Source organism: Callospermophilus lateralis, chromosome 9 (assembly GCF_048772815.1).
Source record: "Callospermophilus lateralis isolate mCalLat2 chromosome 9, mCalLat2.hap1, whole genome shotgun sequence".
NCBI lineage: Eukaryota > Metazoa > Chordata > Mammalia > Rodentia > Sciuridae > Callospermophilus > Callospermophilus lateralis.
The window spans coordinates 18,512,377-18,537,593 of NC_135313.1; the positions used below are offsets into that span (position 1 = coordinate 18,512,377).

The 25,217-nt window shown below is 37.2% G+C and overlaps 1 protein-coding gene across 1 annotated transcript; it reads right to left on the reverse strand.

Annotated features, from left to right (window-relative positions):
- Positions 1 to 275: 275 nt before the first annotated feature.
- Cnot9 (CCR4-NOT transcription complex subunit 9) lies at positions 276 to 25,006 on the reverse strand. The gene is made up of 8 exons (XM_076866324.2): positions 24,610 to 25,006; positions 16,187 to 16,366; positions 15,116 to 15,231; positions 13,411 to 13,520; positions 8,299 to 8,408; positions 4,131 to 4,229; positions 3,767 to 3,858; positions 276 to 2,219 (listed from the first exon to the last, which is right to left on the reverse strand). The coding sequence occupies exons 1-8, from the start codon at positions 24,631 to 24,633 to the stop codon at positions 2,051 to 2,053; spliced, it is 900 nt and encodes a 299-aa protein (XP_076722439.1). The 5' UTR covers positions 24,634 to 25,006; the 3' UTR covers positions 276 to 2,050.
- Positions 25,007 to 25,217: the final 211 nt, after the last annotated feature.

Sequence of the window (25,217 nt, forward strand, 5' to 3'; positions counted from 1 at the left end):
ATAATACATGTAACATTAGGACCAACCACAGGAAGAATACCCATCCCACCCCTCCCCCATTAACTCCTATGTGGGTTCCAAGGCCAGCTGAGAATAGATGGGATAAGAATTAAGACACTATTGGCACAGTAACATGGCCAATGCACCGAAAGATGGACATAGAATTTTCCAGGAGCAAGGCCCTGGACCTCAGCTGCTTCCCCAGTGGAGGGGGAATGAGAAAACTTTGGCTCAGCAGGAAGGCGGTTGTCAAAATCAGGGTTACCCTAGTTGGATTCTTCAGATTGCAGGCTGTGGCTGAAGGGAGTCAAGACATCTATCGATTCCATGCTGTCCTCTGCTTTCTCCAAGACCTCTCCTCTTCAGGCTTGAGACTACTGAGGTGTCCAGGTTCTCTTCCTTTTGGTAGGGAGGGGAATAAGTGCTTATTCTACCCTTCCTACATCTAGGCTACTTAATTACTACTTTCCTGGCTCTAAAAGAGACAGAAGCCAACTAATAAGACCGGCTCCCTTTTGTGAAAGTCGGCTTGAAAGCCCTTGGGTTGGCAAAACTGCCTCTGCAAAGGTTTCTCTAAACTTTCCCCTTATAGACCCTCCCCAAACTTATTCAAAGACATCTTCAATTTTGTGAGATGTGGACAGAAAGACTTGGTCCCTCTCTAGAGTTGGATCAGCAATTCCATCTTTGACTGGAGATGGGGATGAGAGAGAAAGAACAGGGACTAACAAGGGAAAAGCAAGGCAGTTTACACTAAGATATAGATTCAAGCCTGAAAATTGTGAATAGTCATCTAAAGCTCCAAAGGAAGAAGAACAATTCTCCCACACAACATGAACAAGTGAAAAAATATTTTGTGACAACCCTGTAATTCCCAGACCACAAGAAATTGTGTTAAAAGGAGAAAAAAAAAAAAAAAAGAAAAAAAAAACACCCCAAGAAACAAACTTGCGAGCAGAGTCTAGCCCTCCATCTTAAATCTGAATAAAATAAACTCATTCAATCAATACTGCTTCAAGTACAATCATGAAGACAGATGAAGCTGTTGAAATTCACACTTAAAGAATGGGATCAGGTGGCTAATCACCTTAATCCCAGGCACCTCCCTTTTAAAAGTCATCTGAGTATATCTTTGAAGACCACAACCCGTTTTCTGCCCCAATACTATACCCTTTCAGGATAGCCAGATGAATTAAGACGTCTGTTTTAAGTTTAATAGGAGGGAAGTGGAAAAAGGAAAAGCATTAAGATTTGGAAAAGCTAGCAGCTACAGCCAAAAACAAGGTTAAGGTCCTTGTGGCATTCAGGAATGAGAGTAAAAGAATGAGAGAAGGAAGGTATTCAGGCGTTGGGTTCCTGCTGTCCTTTGGCTTTACATCTTACCCCTGCCTCCCATTTCTCCCAACAGCTTGATGCAGCTATCGGCCTGCATCAGAGGGGATGTAATGCCCAGACCAACTTTTTATTAAGCTTATGCAGCTAACAGACTTGTAAACAGTGCCAATTGACAAAGTTTTGCTGAAAATTACAGCTTGTGTCCATTAAACACACCTCTCTCTGAGATTAAAAACAAAAAATCCAAAGTAAACAAATACTGAGAGAGAGAGAATTAAGAGACACATATTGAGTCTTCCAGGAAGGCAAGTAAAAAACGCCACATGGCTTGGTCCCAGGCGTTCATCATGCCTAGAGTGCTGCTTTCACCACTGTCTCCCCTCCCTGCCAGTAGCTAGGTAGAGGTGGAAGAGCAGGTCATCTTGGGCATGCTGCAAATACAGCATTTGCTGGTGTTGACATCCTCCTGGGGCTGTGGTGGCAGACTGCTGTGTTAGGAGCCCATTTCCTGGGAGTAGCAGAGAGCCCAGGTCCTCAAGGCAGCCTGAGATGGCAGCCCGTACACCTCAGCGGGAGTACACTGCCCCTTTTCTCCAGTGCAGTTCAGCATTGAGGTTCTCTATTCCCAGTCGGTGATAAAACCTGAGCTGTTTTCCTCTTAGGTTCCCCTTCCCTTTCCCAACTTAGGGGAGTGGTGGGAGGGGACAAGGGAGGATCACTGAGGGGGCAGGGGGATACCCCGGGGATCGGTGACCTGTCCCTCTTGCAGGTTCTTCACCAGTTGTGCAAGCCAGCGTTTTGTGGTGGTGTCATCTTTTAGCACCTGGGCAAAAGTTGTGTCCTTCAGCTGGTCAGGGAGGCACTGCCTGAGTGCTTCACGTGCCCTACATCAGAAACAAACAAACCAACCAGGAAGACCAACAAATAAATCCACATTTTGGGGCTAGGCAAGAGTTGCTTTCTTAGATATACAGTATTCTGGGAATCTATTGCTCTGTCAAGTTATACTAAGAAACCACTTAAATAAGTTCATAGGCTCAGAGACCTCCAGAATCTGTAGTCTGTAAATATTTTCAGAATGATGCCCCACTGTAGAATTTCATGCAAAAGTAAAATGGAAAAAAAAAGATGTAATAACTTACTTCAAACTGCTTTCGGATATTTTTACAGTCAATACTGTCAAAATACTCAGGTTGGAAATAGGTGAGTTACAGTAAATGAAATAATTTCAAAAATCAGTATATTAAATAGCAGATGACCTCACTTGTATATGACAAATAATAAATTTTAAATTTGTACTAGCTTTACCAATTTGTATCTTTACAGAAATTGCTTCAATTTTATATTTTAAAATATTGGATACATGACAAAACCAAAAATTATCAGATAAACTTTTAAACATTTCATTTTCTTTGAAATAATGAATAGTAGAAAGTCAAATTTGAAAACCTATAAAAGGTAAACGTTAACTACTTTATAGCTAATTTAAACAAAGTTATAGCTATTTTATTCAAGTAGAATATTAAATCAACACATTTTCAAATCACAGTGAAAACAGAACCACTGAAGAAAAGAACAAAATGGTCAGAGATAGGTATGGCTGGGCCTGGGGTTGTGGCTCAGTAGAGAGCACTTGCCTACCATGTGTGAGGCACTGGGTTCAATACTCGGTACCACATAAAATAAATAAAATAAAATAAAATAAAATAAAGGTATTGTGTCCATCTACAAAACAAACAAACAAAAACCCCAAAACAAACAAAAAATAACTCTAGTGGCAGGAGTTCACATTAAATCAGTTATCCCTATTTCTAGGAATACAGAAATCACTCCATTATGTGGTTTGGCAGAATCTGAACAAGTAGCTTTCAAAATAAATAATGGATTTATGAAACAAAAGGTCAGACATTTCTAAAATCAATTATAACTACAACGTATGATTTCTGACAGAAAGATTATCAACGTAAGGAGATGAAATAATTAGCTCAAAGGACTTTACAGGAACCAGAGAATTAGAAATATAATTTTAGAGTCTTCTGGGTTATGGTCCTTTCTAAGATGATCTTTGGAAGTATACTGCTCTTTCTGACCACTTGGAATAGCAACAGAAAGCTCAAACCACAGGAGTAACCCATTACATAGGGTTTCCCTTGCAATTATCTAGACTCTGGAATTTCAGAATAGGATAGAGAATTACATTGGGAAGATATACCTATATATATATATATATATATATATATATATATGATGGATTTTTCAAATTTAGCATTTTAGATTTTAAAAGGAATTTTAGATTTTAAAAGGAACTCTATCTAAGACCAACTAAATAAAATTATATCCCTTCCTGTGTTAAAGATTCAGGGATCTATGCCATGATATGTGTCCAATCAGCAGAATATTTCCCTTAAATATAAATCCTGTAAATGTTTACCTGGGATTATCTGAGAGTCGAAGGTAACATCTTACTACATGCTTCAAAAGACGGGCAGAAGGCTCTTTGGATAGCTGCAGGACCATTTTACCCTGTTTTGCCCAAAATAGGGGGAAAGGTAGGAAAAAAAACACAAAACAGAAAATAATTGTAATTGACATTGGAGAAGATTGTCTAACCTGTAATCCCAGTTACTTAAGAGGCTGAGGTACTAGAATTTTAAGTTTGAGGTCAGCCTCAATTTAGTGAGACCCTGTCTCAAAATAAAAAGGGCTGGGGATGAAGCTAAGCGGCAGGGCACACCTGGATTTAATCTCTAGTGTGGGGGGCCAAGGATGAAAATGAAGTAGGTGAAAAAACTCACCAAGATCATGGCAACATGGGAGAAACGTTCATATGTCTGACATATATAAGCCAAACCAGTGTCATCTAAGAGGATCTTCTGGAGGATGAATGTGGCAACCTGGAGTAAAACAAAAAGAGTTTAAAAAGTTGCTCAGACTTACTAACCAATTGTCCACTCAATTTCCCATCAATCAGTAAATTGCACAAGCAGAGACCCCTGTATACCACATACAACTTATTCTATCACATATGCTTAGTACAAAAAGTTAACAATATCTCCATACTGAACATCACTATACATATCAGGACTTTTTTCTAAAGGATTTATAAGCCTTTATTTTATCTTCCCAGTAAACTTATGAGGTAGACACTGTTATCTACCCAATAAATTATTCCAATAAACTTATGAGGTAGAAACTGTTATTTTCACTTTACATAAAAGGGCAAGTCCTACAGATTTTTAAAAATCCAGGTTATAGAACATCTATTATGTGCCATGCATAAACTACTAATCAAAGTGCCAGGATAAGGTTCCAAGTGACAAAGCTATCAAGTGACAAAGCTCAATCCCCACACCACCAAACAAGAACAAGAACAAACCCAAGATTGACAAAAATGAAAAAAAAAAAAGTGGAAAAGCCTCAGTATGTGGATTAAGTGGATGAAAGATCAGCGTTATATGCCTGATAAATTTGGGAGAAGGCTAGGTTCTTATATTTTCTGTGGGTTTGTGGGAGAGAGGTCATATATTCCTTTGAAAATCTGAAGAGTGCAATAAAGAAAAGACTCAGGATAAAAACCCATATTCTACAGGTGGCAGAGAATTCTTTTGGGATTCTGAATATAGACTGGCCACAAATATTCAGAGCTTGAAGAACAGGGGTAACTGAGGATACTTGGTTACCATATAACACTTTTAGTAGTTTTCTCGAAATATTCTAATGCTTATCCTTAGTCTATTTTAAGTTTCCACTTACTCTAATTATTCTGAAATTTCTCTACTTTTTCCAGATGTGAAATTTAAAATTTCACATAAAATTAAAATTCTGAAACTAAAAACAAACCAGAAAACCCCCAAACCTCAGAATCACTTTCCCAATCAAGTTTTTACCATGTTTTTGATATCATCAAATGAAAAGCTGATGACATATAACATGAATTTGCTTTAATATCTCCTAAGATACATTGTTTCCTTTCTTCTTCCTTTTTTTCTTCTTTTTTTTGGGGGGGCAGTTCTGGGGATTGAACCCAGGGTATTCAACCACTGGGTTGCATGCCCAGTCCTTTTTTAAATTTTGAGACAGAGTCTTGTGAAATCGCCCAGACTGGCCTCAAACTTGAGATTCCTTTGCCTTTAGACTCCCAAGTAGCTGGGATTAGAGTTTGTACCACCTTGCTTGGCTTATTTCCTTACCTCGCTGTTGAAATATAAGAAACAAAGTAGGAATACTAAGATATAATTTGATATGATATAAAATATAATATAGGAGAGGATAAATTTGAAGAGAATCATACATACCTTGTTACAAACTTAAGCTAAAACATTCAATTGCAATCTGAATGGTAGTATTTATCTTAAATGGTGATTTCCAAATAAGTCAAGAAAATGCGATTTAACACATAAGTAACTTTCCCAAATACCTTATTCCAAAGGGGAGGGCAGAAACAAATGGAAGGAAAGAGAGATTTCTGAATTTGTGCTGTGAGGATAGCATTTAGAATATGTTATTTTCTTCTAAAATTTTTCTAATTAACATATAAAAATATTAATACTTATGTAATTGTTCTTGTTAGCACAGTGGATCAAAGCAGCTTCATAGTGTCTAGGTTCAAATCTCATGTTTCATCATTTCCATGAAATTTTAGGTAAATTAAGTACCCTAAGCCTTTGTTTCTCATCTGTGCTATGGAGGTGACAGTCGTGAGAATCTGACGGAATAATGTACATATAGTGGTTAAAATAATTGGCATTGGGCGTGATGGTACAAGCCTGTAATCCCAGTGGCTCGGGAGGCTGAGGCAGGAGGATCACAAGTTTACAGCCAGCCTTGGGGCTGGAGATGTGGCTCAAGCGGTAGCGCGCTCGCCTGGCATGTGTGCGGCCCTGGTTCGATCCTCAGCACCACATACAAACAAAGATGTTGTGTCCGCCGATAACTAAAAAATAAATATTAAAAAAAAAAATTCTCTCACTCTAAAAAACAAACAAACAAACAAAAACCCAAAAACAAGTTTACAGCCAGCCTCAGCAACTTGTGAGACCCCAAGTAACTCAGTGAGACCCCATCTCTAAATAAAATACAAAATGGGGCTGGCTAAGTGCTCCTGGATTCACTCCCCAGTACCAAAAAAGGCACATATCAGACACTTAGTAAATGTAACAAATTATGCAATAATTAGTATTTATGAAACAGGAACACCATGCCTAAGAATAACAAGATTACTTACTAATTAACATTTATGTTGTCTACTCATTTATCACTGGTCTATATTATGTGGATTACCTAATCAATATATGTAATGTTTATGGCATTTAAAACATATTTCCCCCTTAATTTCTTACAGCAATTAATCTGCTTAAGACCTTTCTTTAATGTATTTTAAGGTTTCATTATATCTCAGTCTTGTTGGTCTTCAGACAAATATAACTTACAGAGTATTCTATAATAAAATGAGCTTGGAAAATGTTTTCTTTCTTTTTTTTTTTTAGAATTTTTTATTATCTATTTTTTAGTTTTTGGCGGACACAACATCTTTGTTTGCATGTGCTGCTGAGGATCGAACCCAGGCCGCATGCATGCCAGGTGAGCGCGCTACCGCTTGAGCCACATCCCCAGCCCCGAAAATGTTTTCTTAACAGAGATGTTTTGCCTACATTTAAAGAGATGTCACCAAAGTAGAAATGAGTATTTCTGCCATAGTTATAAGAAGTCAACTTGAAAAACCTATTCACAAGGCTGGGGATACAGCTAAGAGGGAGAGAGCTTGCCTATCATTCATGAGCCCTGGGTTTCATCCCTAGTACTGCAAAAAGAAAGAGAGAAAAACAAAAACAATACCAAAACCAAATTCTTCACAGGCAAATAATAATAAAAGATGAGCATACAGTTTTATGCATTCTTAATCCTGTCCTTGAAATACACTGAAATTAATAAAAATAACTAAAATTAGGGAAGAATTATGAAAAGCATGAAATAAAGGTTCACATGTCACTTGTCTTTTGTGTGTATAAGCAGAAAACTGCAGACAGAGGTATAAATTTCCTTAACACACACACATACACATCACAGAATGGAGGACTTACTGAAAAGTATTTGGAGCCCCGGGCAGTGGCACATGCCTATGATCCCAGAGGCTCAGGAGGCTAAGGCAGGAGGATTGCGATTTCAAAGCCAGCCTCAGCAATAGCGAGGCACTAAGCAACTCAGTGAGACCCTGTCTCTAAATAAAATACAAAATAGGGCTGGGGTTGTGCCCCTGAGTTCATTCCTCAGTACCAAATAAAAAAGGTATCTGGAGGTAAAGTACTTGACTTAAAGTTCATAGAACTTCTCCTTATCTATCACTTAAAATAATAATCCTTGATAGAAATCTCCACATGGAAACTATGGAGACATACCCCCCAAAAAAGGTAACAAGTAATAATTATCTATATTTTAGATCTGATGTTGTAATATTCATTCATTTAAAAAAATTTATTGTGATTAGAGCAGAAGTTGGATACTGCAAAATAGAGTCAGCAAAATGGAAAAGAAGCCGTGAGAAAAATCAAATGATATGAAATAATATAAAATGTTAGAGGGGGGGAAGTATGAAAGATAGACAAAGTAACATAACTGATGTTGCTGAAACAAGAGATTAGAACAAATTAAAAAACCATAAAAACAAAAACAAAAGCAGGGATATGCTCTTCTAATAAAAATCTGATACAGATTATTAAAGAATTTAAAAACTAATAAAGAAGCTTATAGATATCCACACAAAAAAAGGCAAGCCAAGCTACCTACAAAAGGAAAACATTAGGATGGCCCAAGACTTGGACACAACATTAATGTCTTAAGACAATAAGGCTAGGACAACAAAATTCTCAGAGGGAAAAATGAGATAAAAGAGGCAGAAAGTGATCCTTGGATCATAAAAGCAGCAGTTCAAGAGCCAAAACAACGTAGACCAGTAAAGGCACATACTGTTTTAGAAAGTTCACTTCCAGATTCCATAATGCGCAAACACAAAGGGATAATTTCTGTTGTCAATAAAAAGTTGATTACTTCTTGCTCATCTGTTTTCACCAAGGCCCCTAAAGAAAATATGACAAAACAAAATTATTTTTTGAGTCAGGATTTTCAGTTAAATCAATTTTGTACTGTCAAGTTAGTTGTGGAATTTAAATAACTCAGAACACAAACTGAGGTTTCTATGCCAAAGAATCAGATTCACACCTCTATTAAAAAAAAAAAAAAAAAAAAAAAAAGGAAGAAAAGCACAGGTTGATTTTATTAGTCATCACCGAAAGACCAGACACCAAGTTTGGTTCATCCTACAGTTAGCAGTGGTTTAGCCACCTTTTAAATAATATGTTTATCATTCTTGTTAGACGATCTTAGAACAATACCACCAATCTGTCCTCTACTTATTTTAGGTTAGGGAGAATTCTACATCAGTATAAAAGCATATTTCCAGGTAGCAAAGAAATGGTGTCAATTTGAAACACCACTCACAGGTTATTTAATTGCCTGTTTTCTCAAAGAGCACAAATATTGTAGGATAAAACTAAGGAAATTACAAAAAAAAAAAAAAAATTACAGGGCTGGGGTTGTGGCTCAGTGGTAGAGTGTGAGGCACTGGATTTGATCCTTAGCACCACATAAAAAAATAAAATAAACAAAATAAAGGTACTGTGTCCATCTACAACTAAAAAAATTTTTTTTAAATTACAAACAAGAAACAAACACACACCTAGATTATAATCCTGTGTCCCCAAGTTAGTTTACCAACTTGATAGTTACTTTCCCTTTGTAGATCTAGATCTTTATCAATAAAATGAGACGAGAACAGATGACTCCTAAAATTCATTCCATTCTATTATTCTGTGAGTTTCTAGTCACTGATAAAAACGAATGATAAAGCTGATCAGGCAATGGACATAGCTCAGTGACATCTTTTTCAGTCTATACACAGGGAAGCAGGGCCCTTTAAATGACTTAAGCTGCTCAATGCATCACTAGCTTTTATATAAATACCTAAATCTGTAATAACTAAAATCAATTATCTTGAGAAAGAATGGGGAATGCCAGAACTGGTAATTTATAATGCTACATCTCTAAACTCCACATCAACCAGCATGAATAATTTTCTAATGTGGCCTAAGGCAGCTATCAAATTAATTTTTTCATTTAGATTTAAAATGTAGACCTATGATCTATACTGAATTAATTTTTAAAAAATATTTTAGTTGGGGGCTGGGGATGTGGCTCAAGCAGTAATACACTCGCCTGGCATGCACGGGGCACTGGGTTCGATCCTCAGCACCACATAAAAATAAAGATGTTGTGTCCACCGAAAAAACTAAAAAAATAAATATTAAAAAAAAAATTCTTTCTCTTTGGAAAAAAAAAATATTTTAGTTGGGGCTGGGATTGTGGCTCAGAGGCAGAGCGCTCACCTAGCATGCGTGAGGCCCTAGGTTCGATTCTCAGCATCACATAAAAATGAAATAAAGGTGTTGTGTTTACTTACAACTAAAATAAATAAATAAATATTAAAAAATATTTTAGCTGTACATGGACACAATATCTTTATTTATTTATTTTTATGTGGTGCTGAGGATCGAACCCAGTGCCTTTCGCATTCAAGGCATGTGCTCTACCACGGAGCTACAACTCCAGCCCTGAATTAATTTAGAATATAGGTATGGATCGTGATTCACTGTTCTACATACTGATATTCCATTTTTTATAGTATTATTTGTTGAAAAGACAATCTTTTTCTCCATTAAATTGTCTCTGCACTTTTATCAAACAACAACTGACCATGTATGTATGTCTGGACTCTCCATTCTGCTGCAATGATTTACAAGTTAATTTTATCCAATACCACAATATTTTGACTACTGTAGTTTTCCAGTAGGTCTGGATCAGGTAGTATATATCTTCCAACTTTGCTCTTCTTTTAAAAAGTGTTTGAATTTTTTAGTTCCTCTGTCTTTCCGTGTAAATTTTATTTATTTTTTGTAGTACTGTGGATTGAACCTAGAGTCTCAGGCTTACAAGGCAAACACTCTAACACTAACCTCCCCCCAACCCTCTTTCCTTATGAATTTTAAGATCAGTGCATTGGGTCAGTCTGCCATAGACTGCTGACTTACATAACTGAAAAAAACCTGAAATTTATTTTCTTACAGTTCTGGAAGCTGGAAGCCTGATATCACAATGCCAACAAGGAAGGGTTCTGGTAAGGGCTCTCTTCTTGACTTGAAGATGTATACCCTCTTGCTGTGCCCTCGTGTGGCAAGGACAGAAAGAAAGCAGGATTGCTCATTGTCTATATATTTATAATACTAATCTCATCATAGGGTCCTGTCCTCATCTTAATTTAATCGAGTCCCAAAAGGCTCATCTCTAAATTCCATGACAATAATCTATCTACAGAAATGATTGTATGATTTTTTTCTTCTCTCTTCTATTGACAGGTCATATTGGTTGATATTTGAAAAGTTGAACCAAATTTATATTCATAATGATCTTTTTTATTTATTGCTGAGTTTGTTAGTATTTTATTGAAGATTTCTACACCAGTGTTCATGAGGGATACTAGCCTGTGATTTGCATTTCTTGTAAAGTCTCTGCTTTTATGGTCAGTGTAATGCAGGCCTCACAAAAGTTGAAAGGTTCCCCCTTCCTTCTATGTTGTGGAAATGTGCAGAACTGGTTTATTTCTTCTTTCAATTTCTGGTATAGGACACTAATAAAACCATCAGAGCCTACAGTGTTCTAAGTTAAAAAGTTTTTAACTAGAAAAGCAATTTAATAGATACAAGACTACTCAAATTATGTTATTTTTTTAGATATAAATGACAGTACAGTGTTTTTTGACATATTATACATACATGGAGTATAACTTCCCATTCTTGTGGTTGTACACCATGTGGAGTTACACTGGTTATGTACTCCTACACAAACATAGGAAAGTTATGTACAATTCATTCCACTGTCTTTCCTATTCTCATCCTCCCTCCCTTCCCTTCATTCCCCTTGGTCTAATCCATTAAACTTCTATTCTAACCTCCCCCTCTTATTGTGTGTGTTAGCATCTACATATTAGAGAGAACATTTGGTCTTTGGTTTTTTGAGATTGGCTTAGTTCAATTTAGAATTGGCAATTTAAAAATGCTACATCTCTCAACTCCATGACAGTCTCCTGTTCCATCTGTTTACCAGCAAATGCCATAATTTCATTCTTCTTTATAGCTGAATAATATTCCATTGTGTACACATACCACATTTTCTTTATTCATTCATCTGCTGTAGGGCACCTAGGTTGGTTCCATACCTTAGCTATTGTGAACTGAGCTGCTATAAACATTGATGTTGTATCTATTATTTTTTGAGTGCAATCTGACAAATAGTGTCTCTTAAAGAATTTTACTATTTCATCTAAGTTGTTAATTTTTAAGCAGAACTGTTACTATTCCTTTATTATCCTTTTAAAGTCTGAAGAGTCAAGTGATGTACCCTCATTCATTCATATTTGTAATCTGTACTGACTTTTCCCCCAATGAATCAACTTTTGGTTTCACTCATTTCTTTTTTGTGGTTCTGGGAAGAGCCTCGTGTACGCTAGACAAGTGCTCTATCACTAAGCTACATTCCCAGTTTTGTTTTTCTGTTCTCATTTTTCATTAACTGTCAGTCTTTACCATTACCTTTTTTTTTTGTTTGATTTAATTTGCTTCTTTTGGTAGTTTCTTTTATATATACAGATATATAAAAAATACATATATATTTTATTAGAGACGGCCTCACTGAGTTGTTTAAGGTCTATGTTGCTAAAGCTGGCTTAGAACTTTATTATCTCCTCATTCCTAACCTTTATCCTAATATCTCATAAATTTACCACCCCACTGTAATGGTCAATAAAACCAGCAGAAGTAAGATGAGTTAAGAAAGAATTAAGGATCTAACTATTTTATTTTGGCTGGAATTATACTGATGCCCTACATGAAAAATTCTGGTAGCTTAAAAGCAGAAAAGAATATTATTGGGAAAAATTTCTAATTAGAGTACCAACTGGGAGATGTAAAAACCAGAAACATTCATTTGAGGCATATAAGATAATGGTTGGGCTGGGGCTGTAGCTCAGTGGCAGAGTGCTTGCCTTGCACATATGAGGCACTGAGTTCGATCCTTAGCACCACATTAAAAAAAAAAAACAAATAAAATAAAGACATGCTGTCCATCAATTTAAAAAAAAAAAAAAGGTAATGGTTACTCCTTAGAAGAATAAAATGTACTTGAGACATACATCTTGGAAATACCAACTTTTAAAATCATTTCCTGATTTACGGTCTATAATTATAGGGACACAAACACAGGTTGAGCATTAAAACAATGCATTACCAAGTCCGTGTAATTAGTATTCTTTTTTTTTTTTTGGTTAGTACAAAAGCAAAACTTAAAAGACACTAAGAAAGAAAGGATGATTTGGAAAATAAATCTTCTTGAATGTATTATATTCCATAATATAGTAGATATTCCAAAGATAGTTCCTTACTACCTAGGAGTCTGAGGTCTGAAATAGTTGATATGTTATATTCTTGAGCAATAAGTATTTCACCTATATCCCTCACAGTAATTATACATAAAAACACTAACTGAAGCATGAAAAAAATAACTAGGTAAAGTAGTAGTTTATTAAAGTAGTAGCTCTTCTCCCTCAACTTATGGGAGAAGAGATTATAAGTGGGGAAAAAAAAAAAAAACATTAAAAGAAGGTAAGTCCAGAATTACTTTTATTCCTGTAATAATATTCTGTTGAATCAAATTATTATTCTTTACTCTCCCTTGCCAGCAAATGTTTCTATATACATACTGAACTGAATTCTAAATATTAGTCCTCAAAATCTTAGAACATGTAGTATGGTGATTGACAATCATTTATCATGTTCCCATAACTCAGATATTAATGAATGGAATAAATTCAAAGACAAAAAGAATAAGACATAAGAAGCAAGACAAAATATTTCAACTTAGACCACTTCAGAATGAGGACTTCAGGCTTACAAAACAACCCTAACAACTTACCAATAACTCCAAGGCTAGTAAGCCGAAGATACTCAAAGGGACGTGTTTTGCTGACAGTGTGCAAAAAGGGGTACAAAAAAAGTGGGATGTGTGCTGCAAGAAAAGCTGACCTGGAAGAAAAAAAAAATCACATTCAGAGCTTGAAGATGATTTCTAAGTATTTTTTTAATATTTATTTTTTAGTTGTAGTTGGACACAATATCTCCACTTTATTTATTTATTTCTATGTGGTGCTGAGGATCAAACCCAGGTTCTCACACGTGCTAGGCAAGTGCTCTACTACCCACCACAACCCCAGCTCGATTTCTAAGTATTTTGAACATTCAAATCCAAGCATTTTATTCTGTAAGGCCTATAACAATCCTCAGAAAGGGGAAATTTATGGGTCATTAGTTTCAACGAATGGTTCTCAAATAGGGTGCTTTAGCTCCTACGGAATGTTTAACAATCTCTGGATTCATTTTGGTTGCCAGAATTAAGGGATGTTGAAGGTACTGGCATTCAACAATTGATAGATGCCAAAGATGCAACTAAACATCCTACAATGCATATGACAGTCCTCTCTTGCTTTTCTTTTTCCACTATCAAGACTTATCCAATTCAAAATGTCAATGGTGCCTCCACTGAACAACACTAGTACAGGCCAGGGTGGATAAGGGAACGCATTTCTCTGTAATCAGCACCATGTACCTTAAAGACTGTTTAACTTAAAATAGCCAACTGTGAATTTAAAAAACATATCAATAGGGGCTGGGGTTGTGGTTCAGTGGTAGAGCGCTTGCCTTGCATGTGTGAAGCACTGGGTTCGATCCTTAGCACCACATAAAAATAAATAAAGGTACTGTGTTCATACAACTAAAAAAAACAAAAAACAAAAAACCCCCAGATGACTAAATGCTATTAAGTGCCCAGGAGATTCTCCTAGGTTATCTCCTCACCTAATTTAGGACTGAATAGATAAAAACTTATAAACCAAGATGACAAGACAAAGTAGTCATAAGGTTTATATGCTATGTTTAAATGCAGTTTTCTTTTTTGTTAGGGCATTTCAAATATACTAAGCATTCTTAAAACCAGTCTATTACTTTGTATTATTTATTGTTATACCTGTAGCAGAATCAACACCCAAGATTTTTAACAAATTACTCTTGGGTTTTTGTTAAGTGCTTAAAAATAATTTTCTTCCTAATTTTCTAAATCTCTGAAAGGTCACAGTGCCACAAAACACTCAGATGTCATAAGAAAACTGGACAAAGAGAAAAAAGGCTTTAACAAGTGTTTCAGGGACCATGAGAGCCACAAAACAGATTCCTGAACAGGCTTTTCCTAATTTTCCAGATATGCAAAAATGGTAAAAAAAAAGTTAACTTTCAAGCCAATTCCTAGAATCCTATGTTGAGAAGGATTTTGAAGTCAAATAAGGGTTTAGTGGAGAAAAATGCTTAAATAATATTTACGAATTACTATTATATATTATGTATAGCATAGTTGTCTATGATAGATTTGGGATGGAGAAGCAGCTGTATCACCTTTCCTATGGTATGAATATTGCTCTTTTAAAGTTCATTGTCATGAATGGGAAAAAGTAAGAGTCCTGAAGATACAAAAAACCCCACATTACACATCCCTTCTGTTTTCACTCAGCAACAGTTTAGAATTGTTTTCAATATAAACCTCCCCCTACCAACTCACTCAAAGCATTTACCTGGTTTCTGGGTGTGATGCCACACACTGCAGTAATGCCAGAGCATTGCAAACTCTGTTAGATTGGTGTGCTGTCAACGTGGGTGGGTTAATAGATGGATAAATATTTACAATTTCCTAAAAAATGGAAATCAGCACCAGATGAACGAGGAGTAACTAATTATAAAATTAATTCATATTAAAGTACTACTAATTATAATATTAATTCATATTAAAGTAAAGCAAAAACAAAAACAAAAAAGCCTTTGAACTATATGTATCCTACAAAAACTGAAGTATCAAAGAAGGAGTAGAAATAAACAATGCTCTTATCCTTTGATCACAAACATATTTGACTAATTACCTAAGGCATTTCTACATGTGTCTCTAGGAGGATTCTACAGAAACAACTGTAGTCATCTACATTTTTTCTTTCTGCAGCTACTGAGTCTGTCACCTGAGGGACCCTTATATTTTTATAATTTCTCTTTTTGTCATCCTGCTTTAAGTTATAATGATGTAATCACCGGCCAGAAACTACTAGTAAGTCAACCAAAGTGACTCACAAAGAAGTTTATTTTGGTTAGGTAGCAACTTCAAAAGAGGAGCAGAAGGACATACTTAGCCGGTTGAGTGAGGATATGTATAAACAGCAGTGAATATGAAAGGTACTCAATCAAAAAGTGATAATTTGCTGAATACAATTTCCATTTATTTTAATTGTAAAACCTCTATGCAAAATGTTCTTATAAGAGGCTGTGGTTGTAGCTTGGTGACAGAGTGCTTGCCTAGCATGTGTGAGGAACTGGGTTCAATCCTCAGCACCATATAAAATTCGTAAGTAATGTAAAAATATTGTGTCCATCTACTACTATGAAAAAAAAAAAAGTTCTGGGCTGGGGATATAGCTCAGTTGGTAGAGTGCTTGCCTCGCATGCACAAGGCTCTGATCCCCCAGCACAAAAAACAAAAACAACAAAACAACAAAAAAACCTCCATCCGTTTAAAGTATTCAAAGTCCTTTAAGCAAAGGCACAGAAAAATTCAAGTGCAATGAATCTGACTGAACTGTCACTCAGAGATATATACTCACCTGTAAAAGTGCTGCAATAGTACCAAATGAATGCCACAGCATGGGTGCAAGGTCAGGAACAGATTCTCGCTTCTTACTTAGCTCTAGCAAAGCATTTTCCCTTGTTTCAGGACTGGACAGCTCGTTGATCCACTGATAGATCTTTTCCCTATCTACTTGAGCCAGTGCAGTAGGCACAGGCTTCAGGGGGAAAAAAAGAAAAAAGAAAATGTGAGTTAATTAGAATCGAACAAAATCTTAACCTGCAACAGTGCTTTAGAGGAAATGTTCATAAACATCAGGGGAGCTATTCTTAATATATACTCTTCATGTAAACTAGTTCAACCTATTTGTCAGTTATCAATTCTCACATGCATTAATAATTACATGTTTAGGAATTTATCCCAAGTTTATTTGGTCTTACTGAATATACACCAGGATGTTTACTGTTGTGCTTTTTAAAAGCAGAAACTGACAACGATTTATCAATAAGGGGCTAGTTAAATAAGTATTGGTGCACGTCTATAATGAATACTATGAAGTTTAGTAAAGACAGTTCTATATATACTAATAGAAAAAAAAAAAAGAATAACCTGTATAACATGCTCCCACTAATATATACAAACATATTCTTATATTTACATATCACATTTCTAGGACACATGTTAACAATAGTTATTTCCAAGGCTACAGATTTACATAGGAGCTTTAAGTTTCACTATATATAATAAAAGCTTCTGCATAAACATTTGTTCAAACCATTAATTACTGAGAGGGAAAAAATTATACTCTTCCCATCCATTACTGATTCCTTCTTATTAATTTTGACAACCTTTTCATTGGATCAGAAAACCCACAATATGGAAAAGTTCTTTCTCCTGTTTTTTTTTTTTAATGGTGCTAGGGATTGAACCCAGGGCCTTGTACATGAGCCACATTCCCAATCCCTTCAAATGATTCTATTTTTTTAAATACCTTTATTTGTTTCATTTTTATGTGGTGCTAAAGATCAAACCCAGTGCTTCACACATATGGCAAGTGCTCTGCCACTGAGCTACTACTGCTCCAGCCCCAAATGATTCTTACATATACACTGCATATCCATCCTTTTCAAAGCATCCATTATTACCCACTGCATAGATAGAAAGACAACAGAAAGAATTGCTCTTGTTGAAGATTAGGATGAAGTATAAGATTGACTTTGAGGTGGACTCAAATTTCCTCTATCTAACCTGAATGATGGCCTTCTATAAATGGAAGCTTGATTAGAAGCTTTTATCTTGGTACTTATTTCACTTGCCTAATAGAATGAACCACAAGTTGGCAAAACAGACTGAATTATCATGCAGCTTACAACTTCTATTACAGTAAACTGCTAAAAGCTGCTTTGCAATTCTGACTGGTGATGCTCCTAAATGAATCAAAGGCTCCTAGGGCAACAAGAAGATTGAAAGAACATTCCTCCAGCAAAAGCAGTACTGTTCAAGTACTTACCCTTTCCATGTTGCTGCAGATAGCTTCTAACTCAAAAACTATAGTATTTGTTATTCCTACCAGAAGAAAGGGTATGTGTTTATTTATTTAGAGTTTTCCAGCACCTTAAAAGATGAATGGAAACACAGGCTAAATTTTACTTTTTGGCACTTTTAAATTGTAGTTGGACACAATAACTTTATTTATTTTTATGTGGTGTTGAGGATCGAACCCAGCACCTTGTACAGGCTAGGCAAGTGCCTGATTGCTGAACCACAACCCTAACCCATCTACTTTTTATTTTGAGACAGGGCATAGCTACATTGCTTAGAGCTTGCTAAATTGCTTTGACTGAACTCAAATTTGCATTCCTCCTGTCTCATCCTCCCAAGTTGCTGGGATTACAGGCTTGCACCACTGCCCCGGTCTTCATTAGATCATGATGATAATAAAATGTAAAATGTATCTTATTTTCTGAATCCCAAGGACTATTTAGGCATACCTTTCACAAAAACAGAAGATCTAAAAATTAAACTCTTCCTAAAAGGGGATGAGGAGTGAAACAAGGGGTAGAATGGGTGAGGAAGAAGAGGGAACTGTGTGTATTTTTAAAGGCAGTTTTATTTAAAATTTACAACAAAGGTACTTATTATCCTCATTTTACAATCAGCAAAACAGTGGGCAGATTTCCTCCTCATCCCATTCTAAAGATCACCAAGCCAGGTGTAGTAGCATGCACTTGTAGTCCCAGCTACTTAGGAGGCTAAGGCAAGAGGATCAGGTAAGCCTGATTTCAAGTCACCTTGGGTAACACAGTGAGACCCTTCTCAAACTCTCTAAAGATTTCTAGTTCAGATATAGGTCTATTTTAATCTGCTAACACATTTCCGAAGCTGTGGTTGATATGGAACTCAATGTAGTAGCACACACTGCCTAGTGGTAGATTCCCTAATAGAGATTACCTAACTTAAAAACATTATCAATAATAGCAGGGTACTGACCACAAGAAGAGAGGTTAACATTTCTTTGAGGCCAGACCCTACAAGAATCAAATGAAGGGGCTGGGGTTGTGGCTCAGCAGTATAGCGCTCGCCTAGCGTGTTCGAGGCCCTGGGTTTGATCCTCAGCACCACATAAAATAAATAAAATAAAGGTATTGTGTTCAACTACAACTAAAAAAAAAAAAAAAAAAAAAAAGAAAAGCATCAAATGAAAATATGGGGGCTGGGGATGTGGCTCAGCAGTAGCATGCTAGCCTGGCATGCGTGTGGCCCGGGTTTGATCCTCAGCACTACATACAAACAAAAGATGTTGTGTCCGCCGAAAACTGAAAAATAAATATTAAAATTAAAAAAATATATATATGGGTCTTTTCCTCAGAAAAACACAATACAAAAACGTAAAAACCTACACATAATTTTAGGTAATTCATGGACTTCTTGCAGAATCAAATACAAAAATGTTTATCAAATTAAAAAATAACAGAAAAGACCTCAATTTGCAAATAACTATATAAGTGCATAAATGGAATGAATGCACACTAAATTGCAAGCCCACATGGCTTTAAAACCCAGATTAGCCATTTCTAGAATTCTGCAACCTAGGATAAGTCATTAACTTTTCAAGTCTCAATTTTATTAAAGTGCAGGAACTAAATTAAATAATTACTGGCTTTAGTCATTTCTACCTTAGAAATTATTTCATTCAGTTCTGAGACATCAGTTTTATTGAGGTATAATTTGCATACAAAGCATGCCAGTTTAAGTGTATGTGTCAATGAATTTTGACCAATTTATACATCTAGTAACCACTACAATTAAGATGTAGATCACTTCCATTATCCCAGAAAGTTCTTTAATGTCCTTTTCAGTAAGCCCTACAACCAGTCCTAGGTACCCATGAATATTTTCTGCTGATCAGAGCTGCCTTTGCAGGGTTTGGTGGCACACGCCTGTAATCCCAGTAGCTTGGGAGGCTGAGGCAGGAGGATTGTGAGTTCAAAGCCAGCCTCAGCAACTCAGCACGACCCTGTCTCTAAATAAAATATAAAAAGAATATACAGAACTTCAAGTTTAGTATTCTGACATAGTTCACTAATTTGGATTTGGATAAACAGTTCAATTACATACTCAGACACAAAATTATTTGAGAAGTATGATTTAGAATGTGTTTTACCAGGGCTGGGGTTGTGGCTCAATGGTAGAGCGCTCGCCTCACATATGCGGGACCCTGGGTTCGATCCTCAGCACCACATAAAAATAAATGTTATTATGTCCAACTACAACTAAAAGGGCTGATGTACATTACTGTATTTTAATTATAACCTGCTAAAGTCAATAGTCCTTTCAACAGTTGTGATGTGGCTCAAGTGGTAGCGCGCTCGCCTGGCATGCGTGAAGTCCAGGTTCGATCCTCAGCACCACGTACAAACAAAGATGTTGTGTCTGCCAAGTACTAAAAAATAAATATTAAAAAAATTCTCTCTCTCTCCCTCTCTCTCTCACTCTTTCTAAAAAAAATAAATAAAATAAAAAAAATAAAAATATATTATCGAGCTGGGGCTGGAGCTCAGTGCTAGTGCACTTGCCTGGCATATGTGAGGCACTGTGTTCGATTCTCAGCACCACATATAAATAAATAAAATAAAGGTCTATCAACAACTAAAAAAAACCCTAAAAACAAAACTAAAAAAGAAAAAATATTATCAAAACTTATTAGGGAACTGTTCTTTTTCTGTGGTCCTCAGGACTGAAATAGGGCTTCATACAGGCTAGGCAAGAGCTCTACCACTCAGCTACATCCACAGTCCTTTTTCAAGTGTTTATTTTATTCTGAGATAGGGTTTTGCTAAGTTGACCAGAATGGCCTTGAAAATGCGATGAACTTGTCTCAGGTTCCTGAGCTTGCTGGGATTATAGGTATGTGCCACCATGGCAGGCATGTTTCCCTATTTTTGTTTAATGGTTTGTATGCAGAAAATGTATTTTGAGTAACACTTTTATTTTTCTTTCCACAAAGCTCAGCACAGGCAAGACATTTACGAAAGTAGGACATCAATGGTTAATTACAAGTATCACAAATACAATGATAAGGACAGTAGGTCTTCTATCTATGAAATATCCTAACATTTAATATGAAAAGTAGAAAGATATTTAGAAGTTATTTTAAATAAAACACACTCAAATTAATTGATAACATCCCCTTTGAGTAAATTAAAAAATTGATGTTGATGACTTTCTTAAACAGAAAATAGCCAAATTATCAATATCACTTTATGTTTTAAGGGCCATAGTTCTTTATTTTCCTACCAATGAAAATGGACAGTAAGGCTGAGGTTGTAGCTCAGTGGTAGAACGCTTGCCTGGCAAACAGTTCAATTCTCAGAAACATAAATAACTAAAGGTCCAAGTCAGATGAGGTGGTGTATGCCTATAATCCCAGTGGCTCAGGAGGCTGAGGCAGAAGAATCACGAGTTCAAAGCCAGTTCAGCAACTTAGTGAGGCACTTAGCAACTCAGCAAGACCCTGTCACTAATAAAAAAAAAAAAAAAAGAAAAGAAAATGTCACAGTAAATAAAATACAGGATTAGTTTGAAATGAAAATTATTATCTTAAGTCTGTGACTCAACATGTGGTTTTGCACATCAACATAATAATGATACTATTATATAATATACTTTCTAGGGTTAGGGATGTAGTTCAGTGATAGAATGCTTGCTTGCATGCATGAGGCTCTGGGTTCCATCCCCAGCATCACAAACCAAACTACACCAAACTGAAACCTAAAAGTCTTATCCTCATTAACTTAAGAGCTAAATGGTTTGTTTTTTTTCCCCCCAAGATAACTTTAAAAAATGGAAGTGAATAAAGTTAAGAAAAGTTCAGCAACTTGCTTAGAGCTTCAGTAGGAGACTTAGGAGAAAACAATGAATTAGATACTGTAGAGTGCATAGTTCTACTTGTCAATGGGGAGGGCATCTGGGAGTCAATCACAGCTTCAACATAAAGATATAAAACAACTAATGATGCTGCTGGTTAGTTGGGCAGCGAGAGAAACACAAAAGTTGACAGATGCTAAAACTGCCAACAGAAATCAGTGAAAAGAATTTTTACAATGCATATCTAATGCATCACATAAAGGTTTACATTTGTCTATTTTACTAGCATAACTAGAGACCTCTGTTACAGAAGACCTATGGCACAAGAAGATCGGTAGTTCTATTAATCTGAAGCAACATAGTAGTATGTTACTTTATCAAGAAAAGAATCGAGTCATTTAACCAGTAAGCGAACCTAGCCAAGCGGAGAGCAATTTGTTATTCTTATTAATTTTTAGACTAATTCTGTGTAGTACTTCTGTCCCCATTTAATAGAAAATTGACTTGAGCACACTCCTCTGAAGGCCATTTCCACTTGGATTTCAAAATATAATTTCAGAAGGATGTTACAGTTTCTGGTGACAGCAATGAAATTGATAGGATATATCCATAATGACAAGAACTAACTATAAATTTTTAGTACAGTAAAATAGTACTGAAGATAAAATTTAAGATATTTTGTCAAGTATCTCTAAATCACTTTCTCCCACTAATGAAGAACATCCTACATTCACATGTGATTACATTCTTCTTTGATAGTACTTTCTGTCTCCCTTCCTACAGGGATGATTTTCCTGCTGTTTAGTTTAGCGTACTGTAGGCGTTGTTGCAAGTATTAACTCTTCTCAATTTCTAGTGAATGATACATCATTACTGGCCTTTTACTCAGAACAGAAGAAATGAGGGATTGAGAAGGAGGTGGTTCAACTTTTTATGTTTCAGTTTCATCACTAATTAAATATCCTTGTATGAGTGGTGCAAACAGCATAACAAGTGCAAATGCAAGAAAAATTCAAATCTTTAAGCTAACGTGAGGAATTGTAAAGTAATTAAGAAACATGTATTGAATATTTAAGTAATGTACTACAGTTTTAATGGCTGTTCAAAAGATGCATTAAGCCGGGCGTGGTGGTGCATTCCAGTAATCCCAGAGCCTCCAGAGGCTGAGAGAAGAGGATCCAGAGTTCAAAGCCAGCCTTGGCAAAAGTGAGGTGTTAAGCAACTCAGTGAGACCATCTCTAAATAAAAATACAAGATAGGGCTAGGGATGTGGCTCAGTGGTTAAGTGCCCCAGTACTTAAAAAAAAAAAAAAAAAAAAAAAGATGCATTAGGGTGCAACTGAAAACAAACTGAATATAGAGTCTGGGGAGGTATAGGGAAGAGGGAAAAGGAACCAGTTAGATTCACAAGCTGAATGTCTCTCTAAGTGGGGAGAGGTAGGAAGGGCATTCCACACATAGAGGCCAGAATCAAAGGTATTGATATCAAAGGTACAAATCCTGCAGAGGACACAATCAGATTTTGACAGCCAACCTTGGAAGGATTTCCTTTATCCAGCCTCTTCCTTACAAGCAGGAACCACACCTCCCAACTTCCTTCTTCTCAAATTATAGGTACAATTTCAAATAACAAAAGAGGTAAAGAAATTAGACTTACTTAATTGAGAGCTACAAAAGATACTTCTCCACTTTGAATAGTTACAAACACCCAGAAACATGGTGAGAGGAGGCCCAGATATCACTGGTTCTGGAAATGCCAAGACAACAGAGATCAAATTTCAAGAACAATGTTTTCTATAGCTTAGTTATAATCAGCTGAATTTTTCATTTTATATTTAAAATTATGGCAGTTTTTGTGTTCTATTTTGTGTTTGTCATTTTTCCTCATAATGCAACTTTATATGACTCTCCTTAAATCACTTGCCCTTGGTGAAATTAAAGTGGAAATGGCCTTCAGAGGAGTGTGCGCAAATCAAACGATCCCTTTTCCCCTTTATGGTTATGAACTCCCAGTGGTCAGTTTCCTCATCCGCAGTCTTTCAATCGGCAAATTGAGTCTTTGCTTTGTACCAGGAATTGTCCTGGCATTGAGGAAAAGAAATTATCAGGATTCACACTATCCCTGTCCCTGCCCTTAGTCCTTATCTGCACTCAACAGGGAGACAGACAACGGAGACAGACTTCAAACAAGTCAACAAATCCAATAATTACACATTGGGATGAGTGCTGTAAAGATTGCTCTGACAGAAAAGTCACGAGTACTTTCTATAGTGTACTCAGGGAAATTCACTGCAGCACATTTAGGTGGAGACACGCGAGAAAAGGAACCAGTTAGATTCATATGCTTTATGTGTTTGTAAGCTTGGAGAGGTAGAAAGGAAATTCCAGGCATAGAGGCCAGAAGGTGCATCAAACAAAGCGGTAAATGTATATAAGGACCACATTACATGGGGCCTTTCAGACCATGCGGAGAAATCCAGATTTACCTAAGTGCAATAGGAAGCCCACAGAGTTGTTTCAGACAGGTGAATAACACTATCGGTATTTCTTGTTTAAAGATCACTTTGGTCGAACGAGTTGTGCGAGAAAGGTTTTCAATGCAGAGAACCACAAGTCAGATGCAATAATTATGCATTTCTACGGGCCTCTATGCAAAGCGACTGGTTAGAACCAGAGACCATTTCCTTCCCGCTGCGATGTACCTAGGCGGTGAGTCTGAAGCGCAGCAGACGAGTCGGTCTGATCATGGAATTTCCCTCATCGCTGCCAGCGCCCAGCACACGACTGGTGCCCTGAAACTGTCGGCCAGCGCAATGAATCAATGAATGGCCGGCCGGGGCTGCACAGAGGGCGCTGCCGGCGTAGGAACAGGCCCCGCCGGCTAAAAAAAAGAACACGAAGTGCCGCGCGGGAGGCCGCGAGAGGCATCCGGCGAGAAAAGTGGGGGCTGGCTCCAACACCGTCCCGGAGAGGTGTTGAGGGGGCCGGGGACTCGCGGGCGGGGAGCAGAAGCGGCTAGACTCGGGCCCGACGCAGGGAACTAGGGGAGGCCGAATGGCGGGGCTGAGGAAGGATGTGGGCCCAGCCACTCACCGCTGCTGTCGCCAGGCTGTGCATGTTGGGAGCAGTCGCTGCTCTCCTTCTTTCGTTGGACGCGCCCGACCCGCGTCCCAGCTTCAGCGCCTCCGCCGCCAAGGAAGGTGAGCCGCCATCCGCCTTCACTCGCTCCGCCCCCTTCGTTGCCTTCTGACCTCTCACCCTTGACCCCACCCACACAACCTCTTCCCGCCTCCGGGCCTTCGGCCTAGTTAACAGTCCCAGAGTATGTCCTTTGTCCCTTGAAAATTTAAGACCAAAAGGACTTCTGTGACCTATTAGTTCCCGCACTCCTCGGAATCAAGCAGGTGTCCCTAGTGGAGTGTGTACTCTGTCCCTCCTGCAAAGGCCAGGGAAGGGCGGGAAAAGACCAACAGGCTTGGGAGGACAAGCGTTGCGCATGCCCAACAGGGTTGAGTAGAAGGGAAATAATGGGAGGTCGAAATTGGGAAGGAAAAAGTGATAAGTGCGCATGCGTACTATAGTCACAGCAGGGGCGGGGCTGCCTGGATTGGGCGTCGCTAGATGCTGGGGCGGGGCGAAGACGTAAGCGGGGCGGAATTTGCAGCCGTCGCGCACGCGCCTGGTCTGGTCGCGTCGAGTGT

Bases quoted from the DNA above. Each gene is read 5' to 3' on its own strand.
- Cnot9 (XM_076866324.2), bottom strand. From the start codon at position 24,633: ATGCACAGCCTGGCGACAGCAGCG. The intron at 4,230-8,298 runs GTATGTGCCTTT...GTTTTACTCCAG, and splicing joins GAAGTGAACTTTCTAAAACA to GTTGCCACATTCATCCTCCA. The intron at 3,859-4,130 runs GTGAGTTTTTTC...TGGGCAAAACAG, and splicing joins CCCATGTTGCCATGATCTTG to GGTAAAATGGTCCTGCAGCT.